At 38.7% G+C, this 9,549-nt stretch overlaps 2 protein-coding genes across 2 annotated transcripts in view; one reads left to right on the forward strand and one right to left on the reverse strand.

Moving 5' to 3' along the window:
• Positions 1 to 155: 155 nt before the first annotated feature.
• On the reverse strand, positions 156 to 4,131 carry LOC116301613 (methylglutaconyl-CoA hydratase, mitochondrial). The gene is made up of 6 exons (XM_031710700.1): positions 3,957 to 4,131; positions 3,650 to 3,717; positions 3,316 to 3,388; positions 2,515 to 2,766; positions 1,647 to 1,885; positions 156 to 1,053 (listed from the first exon to the last, which is right to left on the reverse strand). Exons 1-6 carry the CDS (start codon positions 4,129 to 4,131, stop codon positions 928 to 930), a joined length of 933 nt encoding a protein of 310 aa, XP_031566560.1. The 3' UTR covers positions 156 to 927.
• A 134-nt stretch (positions 4,132 to 4,265) lies between these two features.
• LOC116301625 (leukotriene A-4 hydrolase) overlaps positions 4,266 to 9,549 on the forward strand; it is an 18,757-nt gene continuing 13,473 nt past the window's right edge. The window contains exons 1-6 of the mRNA XM_031710711.2: positions 4,266 to 4,422; positions 5,337 to 5,473; positions 6,188 to 6,308; positions 6,464 to 6,532; positions 7,673 to 7,777; positions 8,807 to 8,859. Coding sequence (XP_031566571.1) covers positions 4,273 to 4,422; positions 5,337 to 5,473; positions 6,188 to 6,308; positions 6,464 to 6,532; positions 7,673 to 7,777; positions 8,807 to 8,859 — 635 coding nt within the window. The 5' untranslated portion in view covers positions 4,266 to 4,272. The remainder of the gene's footprint in view (positions 4,423 to 5,336; positions 5,474 to 6,187; positions 6,309 to 6,463; positions 6,533 to 7,672; positions 7,778 to 8,806; positions 8,860 to 9,549) is intronic.

The raw sequence follows: 9,549 nt of genomic DNA on the forward strand, positions 1-9,549 counted from the left end.
GGCAGAGCGTTAAGCCCCAATACAGATAAACATGATAGATACGATCAATACTTTACAATTGCACTGCTCACAGATCTTTACCACACAATGCATTAACGCCCATCCATCCCACCCCACAAAAACAAACTACATGAAAGCTCTACACATGCATTGCACATATTTAAGATATTTTTATTTATTTAGATACATGTTTTGTAATTTGCCACAAGTGGCAAGAGCTCATCGAGGGAGCTCATTAGATAGTTGTACCAACACCACGCACGTAGGACTGCTCATCAAAATCTACCTGGGCAGAACAACACGAAACGTCATATACACCCTACATCCACATTATGCAAAGTCATTTAGCAGGTCTGTTGATGAGTGACCACAAGGGAAATACCTAGCAAAATATAAGACAAAGGAGCACAAAAAATACCCAAAACCTTGTACTGCATTTTTGCTTGGTTTTTACATTCACTTGTGTCATGGAGGACACTTTGTTATCCTCACTTACAAAAAACAAAAAACAAATAAAGGCATTTTTTTCTGAATTTATTTTCACCTTCCACTTTAATCCAAATTGTTGTCCCTGTAATCCCATCCAACCAACACAGAACACTCATTAGTATGCCCTTTTATAAAAAGGGTCAAAAAGACGCATTCATTAAAAAAGGACAACATACAGAACAAACCAAAGCCAATGCTGGGGCGGAACCAGGGGTGATGAAGGGGGTGGCTAGTCACTCCCCTTTTGCTATAATTTCTCAGTATTATCCTTAGAAAGCCACCCCCTTTTCCTTGCATACCTGGTAAAACCTTTGTCATTGTCACCCCCCCTTTTTTTAAATTCCTGGATCCTCCACTGTGATTGACGCTGGGCCAATCAGAATCCACTGACATGTCTATCACAATATATTCACATATTAAGTACAAGTCCTGCTTCAATTATTGCCCAGTGTATTTGGGCGGCCGTTTTTCTTTGAATGCCTTCAATCCTTCTAGTCTGTCCTTGGTAGGGATGACTTGTGCATAACACATCTCTTCCACTGACAAGGCAGAATTCAAATCCACCTAAAAATAAATATGGTAATATTCTGTAGTTATTATTTGGCATTTCCATGATTCTGACTCTGACAATAGTGAGCCAATCACTATTGATTAAGATCTTGTTGATTGTTAATTCAGATATTGTCCCACAAACAATACACAGTATCTGTTTTAAATAGTACTACAAGCATTACGAGGTTATTTAATTTTAAGTTTACAGGGCAGTAAACAATTGAAACAATTGATTTGTTGAGCTTGTGGGAATAGTTATTGAATTTATAGGTTTTTTTTCATTTCAGACTACTTGTCATATTCCCAAGAGTATCATTTCTAGATTTTGTGCATTAGAAGACACATGAATAAGGTTACAACTCAAACAAAGAATCTTATTCTCAAGGGAATGACACGTGGTCTGAAATGGGAAAATATTACAGGCAAGGTAAAGAGGTCTATAAACCTCTTGCATGTGACTTCAAAGCAGCTCAATTTGGAGCACAAAACAAAAGAATCCCAATCTCCTGAGAAATGGAAACCTACTGTTGTCCTCCAAATTGAGCTGCATTCAGATGTGCTGCAAGGGGTCTATTTGGAAAGAATATACACCATGTATTTTTTACCTCCATTCCTTTGTTTATAGCCAGCTTTGCCATTCTAACTGCAACTGGGCCTTGTGGAAGTATCTCTTCAGCCAAACTAAGTGCTTTTTCATAAGCAGCATTTCCCTCAGCATTTTGCTGGACACCATAGTCAACCAATCCTACTTCTGCAGCATCCAAACCATTCAATACTTTGCCAGTGAATATGAGTTCTTTGGCTTTGGATATTCCAACCAATCGTGGAAGTCGTTGAGTTCCACCTGTATCGATCAGCATTATAAAGGTCTATCATTTTTAGAGGTTTACTCGTTATTTATCTCAAGAATTCCAATTTACATAAAAGTGGATTTTAAAAATGTCACCTCTTTTAGAATTTATGCATTTTACGGAAAATATAGTGTCCTATATAATTTTAGGGGTGTAACCACGTGACTCAAAATCCCTTGAATAACAATGAAACAGTTGCCGATTTGGTTGTTCTAACAAGAGAAGCTAATGAGGAATGCTTTGTTATCGTCAACCACTTAGAGGGTGTAGGAAGACCATTTCTTCCCCATTTCCACCACTGTAATGGCACTCAAATCATGATAAGTGTGAATTTAGTATACCACTACTTATCCAAATCAGATCTTTGGCCTAGGGCAAACGTCGAACTTTCCATGCACCGAACTTAATTACATAAAAGAATGCTGCCTCATTATCACCTGATATCCATTGTTTTTGAGTTCGGTGCATGGAAAGTTTGATGTCTGCCCTAGGCCTTAATTAATAAAAATCTACTTCAGAAATATATCAATGTGTAACTTAGTCGACCCATTTTGCCCCGCAACCAGCCGCTCAACGGAGCAGGCTAAAAACAAGTCTGGGACTGGACTATGTGTAACTATACCTGCTCCAGGGATGATAGCAAGTTTGGTTTCAGTCAGTCCTATCTTGGCATTACTGGCTGCAATCCTAAAGTCACATGCTAATGCTAACTCCAGTCCCCCACCCATAGCATGTCCATCAAGAGCTGCAATTGTCGGCATGGCTAGGTTACCAAGATCATTTATAGCTCCTCGAGCACTGGATACAAAAGGTGCTACTTCTTCTGGTCTCATCTTGGCTCTTTCTTTCAGGTCGGCACCAGCACAAAATATACCTTATAAAAACATGATTCAAGGTAATAATGGTGACGGCAGCTAGGCTTTACATTATCATGTGATGACAGCCATGACAGGAGGCAGGGACGATTTAATTAGGTCTAATCTGATTTACATGAGAAAGAATACAGTTTCAATGTAACAGAATCTCCTGCATGGCCCAGGGGGTGTACTCAGGTGGGTAACATGACGGGGAGGTCTGACATATTTTTTGGGTTAACATAGACCAGCCACATATTTTTTAGGTCTCGAAATGAAACCCGTATTTTTTTGGGTCATCACATCTCCGAGTTCGATTTTTGTATCAGAATATTATTTGAAGAGCCTGTTGAATTCTATAAATCAGTTTTGAAGAATTTAAGTCTTGTATTTTTTTGGGGTCAGAAATTTGGATGCCATGTATTTTTTTGGGTGTAAAATTGCAGGTTTGAGTATTTTTTTGGGTTGCAATATGAAGCTCTGTTGGACCCCCCCCCCCTCCCCCCCCCCCCCCCCCCGTCATGTTACCCACTTTTGTTACCAATGGAAAAATATGTGAACATATTTACCTGGAGCGTCACTCTTCACTATAACTGCACGGACATTCTTATCATGCTTTACACATGCCAATGCATCAAGAAACTACGAAAAAAGTGTATATTTAAAATATATATATAGGGATTGGCTTATGAATTTCCAGAGAGGACGCATACGTTAAAGCAATGTTTAGGCAAGATAAATAAAGTTTGCTGAAGGTCAACTAAAGTATCTTATTCTCAAGCAAATCATGACATGTGGTCTGAAGGAGGAAATCCTTTATCTTTATCTATGTAAATGGACTAAAATGTTTTATTTGCATGATTTAATATGCCAACGATTTATAAACGAATTTAAAACACCTACCAGACCTAGAAACTTCTTACTCATAGCATTCTTAGCTTCTGGTCTATTGAACACAAACAGAGCAATACCTGTAGATAAAAGAAGAAGAAAATTGTACGTAACAAATTCTTCGTTTGCAATAGATGTCATAGCCGCCGTGTTGGAAGAATTTGACAAAAGATTTTTCAACGAATTCTTTTGCTATATCTTCCAACGTGGCGGACAACCCTTTTGTTATTGTTCTCTCTTGGGATTGATTGCAAACCAAGAAATATAAGGAACAGTAACAATAAAAAACACATGTACAATTGTAGTGCTATTTGTTTACCTTCTTGCAGGCCATCAAGATATTCTAGTCGAAATTCTTCTCTTTCTACTTCAACACCACTACCTGTACTATAAAATCTTTGAATTCCTAAACAATTTCTTGGGCTTATTAGTTTATATTTTGAAGGGAAACCATTAAATAAATTCTTTGCACTTCTTGCTACTGCAGCCGCCATTTTGAATATGTAAATTAGGTACACTAAGTTGATTTTCATTGGTGGAGAGGTGGCTGTGTTGTCCAATCAGAGAGCAGTACTTTGATCTTGTGCCCGCAAATTTAGAATTGATGAAAGCGGTTTCACTCTAAAATTTCCAAAATGGCGGTGGATCCTTGTTCTTTTTCCAGCCCAAACGAGTGCATTTGTACCAAAATATCTTGGTTTGTGAACGTGGATTTCGAGACACATATTCTTGATTGTAATGTGGACTTGCAGTTCAGCGTAAAGAAGGACGGAATCACTAGATTGGTAGGTTAGGGAATCTGAGTTTCGGACGTACCGTTTTCTACTCAGGCTCAAACCGTCTTGAGAATCATGGTAATCATCCTAAATGAAAAAGCAATACAAAAAAATAATTCTCAAGATTGCTTAACTGAGAAATGAGACCCGATAAACAACATTGATTTTTAACAGAGGGACCTAAAAAGTACCGGGGATGCTAGTCGGAAATTTTCAAAAAGACCCGCAAAAGATACCGGAAGTCTTTAAAAAAGGGCGTGGCTGAATGATTTCTAACCCCTAAGAGATACCATAACCCCTAAGTTTCCTCGAGTAGTAATTATTCTTCTTATAAGGATAAGCCATATCGATGCGCACTTCTCTCCTTTTCCGACCCTAAGAGATACCAGAAAATGCTGATTTTCCTCCTTCCCATCCCAACTGAGCCACCCCCTCATACTTGCAGCTGTTGAATTTATTCATCTCCCTTGCTCTTCATCAAGTAAGCGACAAACAACTTTGTTTGGGTTTGTTTTACTGGCGTTTGCATTACTATGCGGCCACCCCAGACAAAAATCGCGACATGCACTTTGCAATAGACTACCGTCAATCAATAAGTTGACGTCATTTTGACGACATTTGGATCGGCCCAAATAGGCCCGGTGAGTGTGGCTCATAATACTTGTAAACGGTCAACAAGTTTTGGAGCCTTTTGAATCACACACGCGTGTAAATGACGTCGCCGTGTTTGATTGACGGCAGTCTATTGCAAAGTGCACGTTGAGATTTTTGTCTGGGGTGGCCACATAGCAATGCAAATGGTGGTAAAGATTTAACAGCTACAAGTGAGTGATAAATTATTTGAATGTCAAGTTAACCTTTGTAATTGGTAGATATTTCAAATTCTTGAAAAAACTTGACTTGATGTTGTTTTGTTTTTTAAGACACTTGACACCAGTGATTTAAACATTAAGTCTGTGCATAACCAGGCCACTAAAGAAAAACTGTCATTTAAGTTGGGAGAGAAGCACAAAGCATTTGGGACTCCCCTGCACATCGACTTACCTGATGGACTTAAAAGGTAGAGTACTGTAGGTTAAATAAGCCTGGTTTCTATTTATCAGTGACATGTCTGCAACGCCTCTGCAGGTACCACCTGGGATGCCATTCCAATGATGGAAACACCTTGTCGCCAGTATCACAGACTGTCCAGTTTTTTTTTAGGTTTTTAGAAAAAAGTTGAGTTGATTGTATGTGACTTGCCTTCAACATAAAATGAATATTGGGAACACAGTCAGTGGTCTAACTGCAATTGTCAACAGCTAGCCATTACCTATGATGTAAAATGAATGTGGATAAAGAACATAATTGGTTGTCTACCTGCAATATTTTCAGCCACTATAATTGTGCAACAATATTGTAATTTTGAGCACTTTTTCTACCATGCCACTATTACATTTTTATATGATTGAATTGAGGTCCCTCGTACTGTAGTACCTTTAGTGGAATTGCAGACATGTCGCCAACAATTATTCCACCTAAAGTTGCATTAATAATATTTTCCCATTTCAGATCATGTGTCATATCTTGAGAATAAGATTCTTTGTTTGAGTTGTATCCATATTCATGTGTCTTATACACATTAACCATTAAAAAAAGAAATGATACTCTAGGGATTGACACATGGTCTGTAACAGGAAAATAGTGAATTAGGTCCATCGTTGTCTTGCATAAAACAAGACCTAACTCATTATCTTAAGGGCTTTATAATTACATGTTATTCTCCTTGTTTCAGTGGTTCAACAGTTACCCTGAGTATTAGTTACCAGACCTCATCTACAGCCTCTGCCATTCAGTGGCTTAAACCAGAGCAAACATCAGGGAAAAAACATCCATATCTCTTCACTCAGTGTCAGGTAACAAAAGTTTTTATCTAAGAACTCCATTGTTAGATTGGTGAAAAGTGTATAGAGTTGAACTCTAGAGTCTGTGGTAGACCTGTGTTTTTTTCTGTGTCTTATAATATGAAACAGGAAAAGCTTAACTTAATGTGGTTATTAATGTTTTATAGGCAATCCATGCACGCAGTATCATTCCTTGCCAGGATAGCCCTGGTGTTAAAGCAAAGTATGAGGCCGAGGTATGTTACAAACAGATTGTTACGAGTCATGTATATAGAGGTTATCAATCGGCTAAGCATCTGATACGACTATGTATTTTTACGAGTCATGGAGTATTTTGGCAAACCTTTAGGTGAACGAAAATACAAGTGATGGGTAAAAATGCACAGCTGTATCAGATGCATGGCCGACTGATAAGTTGTTTATCATTTAATTCTGCAAAGAAATGCTCAAACCCTCCTTTTAAACTCTATTGTACCTGATCATGAGCAGATGAGCAGTGCTGATACGGCCTCATATCAAGCATGGTCTTTTCCTGTATCACGCACGTTCTTTGCAGAATAAAATGATAAAAGGGTTTAATGATACTATCTTTAGTACTCAGCACCACTTCCATCCATTGTAATCAACCCACACTGTATGGTAAGATGTTGGCCTGAGGGTGGGGGTACTCTTGCAACCACTTGCTGACATATCTTACCTATACATGTTATTGACCACTTTTACTGGCAGACAACTTACCTTTATGGGAAACTGGCAATAGAGTTCACTTCATGGTCTTCCTTTTCAAATTTGAGCTAGTCTGTGTAGCAGTGTTTTGAAGAGGGGAGGGGAGAGGGGCCTGGAAAGAGGAACTTTGAACTTTCAATTTATCTCAATATTGTATAATTATTATTTGAAGAATTGAAGATTAAAGTATGTTACCAACACATGTGAGGATTAATCACAATATCCCAGCACCACACTGTGCATGTGGGTACTGCTGGTGATCAATTCACTTGTGTCAATAAAGAAATACAGAAAATGCCTGCAGAAATATTTTATTCTTTGATTCAAATTTTCCTTGACATGAACTCTTAATATAACTTTACAGTGTAATGGACAAAAGTATGACCACTTGTAATGTATTCACATACTTCTATGCACAGCTTTTTCTTGCCAAACGAGCGTTTGCACACCTTATTTGGTAAAACCAGCCAGCTTTGCATCGAAATGTGTCAGTTTAACGTACAGAACTTGTGCATATGAAGTATGCGAATACTTTAACAACAAAATTTTTGCATGTTGCGCTTTAAAATCTCTTTTGCATTGTCTTTGTTGTTGTTACTTGTAAATAAAGACATTACAAATGCAATTAATGTGACACCAGTCGTGTATAGGTATCAGTGCCCAAAGGATTGGTTGCCTTAATGAGTGCAGCAACGAATGGTGAAGCCAGTGACTCTAACGATGTCAATAGATCTGTCTTCAAGTTTAAACAAGAGGTACGATAATAGTATACAATCAGTTACCGCCATCCGGTTAGCTCAGTTGGTAAGGTCTGTTGTGCGGAAGGTCGTGGTTCAAGCCTCGGCCGGACCAACACTCAGGGTCTTAAAATAACTGAGGAGAAAATGCTGCCTTTGTAATAATATCTGCAAATGGTTAGACCTTCAAGTCTTCTCGGACAAGGACTTTAAACCGTAGGCCCCGTCTGTCTTCACTATATAACCCTGTATAAGGCAGACGTAAAAGAACCACTGAAGACGCTGGTGACGATGTCTTCAGTGCACGTGCTAAAAACTCTACAGGGCCCACTGTAAATATGTTGCGGTCTCCCTGCCCTCATGGGAAAAGCTCATAAATAAAAAATAAGATACGCAGTCAATACAAAAATAATAAACCACTCAGTGATGATGATGAAAATTCTTTTAGCAGCACTAATAAAATATATCATTAAATCCAAGTTGTAAGCCCACTCCTGGGGACACCACATTTATACAGTAAGCAGACTAGTCCACTAAAGCCAATACCCTTGCATTTATGAGCCCCGGCACAAGTTGAAAGCCCATATAAAAGTCCATACAAATGAGTATAAGCCGAGGGCCCATACAGGGTGCTGAAGGATCTTTGCGGGAACCGGGAAACGCATAAAATATAGCGCGGGATTCGGGAAACTAGAAAAAAAATCTTACGTGATTCTGGATATCGTGGTATCGTGACTCGAGGATTGCCGAATTCAATTTCCGGAATGCGGGATTTTGCTTTCTGATTTTCGGGGAAAACGTGAAAACACTAATAAATAAAACGAAAAGTCAACGGCTTTGAATATTTTGAATTTGGGTCGTCGCTTACAATTTTCGCGGGACGCGGGATTTCGACAAAAGAGTAATGCGTGGTTCGGGATCCGGACCCCCCTTCAATCCAGACCCAGCTCATAGTCAGGATTTTCGGTAAAATCACAACAAATCATCGATTTTGTAATTATCTATTAACCACTTTTCTAATTTAAGTTTACTTTAACTTATACTTAGGTTGCTATCCCAAGTTATTTGATAGCCATGGTCGTGGGTGCCTTGGAGAGCAGGTATAATAATAATAATGATAATGATGATAATAATAATAATGATAATAACAATAATAGGAGGTTCTTGTATAGCGCATTTATACAACGTCTCAATACGCTTTACATTAATGACCAGTGGATGACTTTACGGGCTGCATATTAAGGCGCTAGTAGCAGCCGTGCAGCTTACAATCATGAGTGATTTGTTAGTGCATTAGTGTTATGCCTCCAGACAGGGATAGGCAGGACCTAGTTTGGCCTTTACAGTAAGTCAGACAAGTAGTGAATCGGATACGCCTCTCTTTCAATGAGTTTCGGGCTCTTGGAAAGGCATTTTTTGCCATAGAAAACCCAGTTAGGGATTCGTTGGATGTTTATTATAATCATTGAAGAAATAGAAAATGAGCGCGGTGCTGTGTATAAAGCACGCGGGGATTGGCGGAATACGAGATAAGTGTTAGGAGAAGTTCGACGCATGCTTTATAACTACACACAGCACACCAAGCAAGTTTTTTATTTCTTTTATAAGATACAAATTAGAGTAACCGTTATTTTGGATACGAATGATAAAATTGAAAGAGCTCGCGCGTGGTGTGTGCTCTCATAAAGCATACGCTCCCATCCAATCAGAACGCGAGAATCATAACAGGTATTTCATAATAGAGATCTTTATAGAACAACGTTCTTGCTAGCCCCGCAAATCTCAAATTG

Source organism: Actinia tenebrosa, unplaced genomic scaffold (genome assembly GCF_029948245.1).
Source record: "Actinia tenebrosa isolate PJP-AT-01 unplaced genomic scaffold, QUT_ActTen_1.0 PGA_scaffold3__52_contigs__length_22856419, whole genome shotgun sequence".
Classification (NCBI taxonomy): domain Eukaryota; kingdom Metazoa; phylum Cnidaria; class Anthozoa; order Actiniaria; family Actiniidae; genus Actinia; species Actinia tenebrosa.

Bases quoted from the DNA above. Each gene is read 5' to 3' on its own strand.
- LOC116301613 (XM_031710700.1), bottom strand. From the start codon at position 4,131: ATGGCGGCTGCAGTAGCAAGAAGTGCAAAGAATTTATTTAATGGTTTC. The intron at 3,718-3,956 runs GTAAACAAATAG...TTTTATCTACAG, and splicing joins TCTTGATGGCCTGCAAGAAG to GTATTGCTCTGTTTGTGTTC. The intron at 1,054-1,646 runs GTAAAAAATACA...ATTTATTTTTAG, and splicing joins CTATAAACAAAGGAATGGAG to GTGGATTTGAATTCTGCCTT.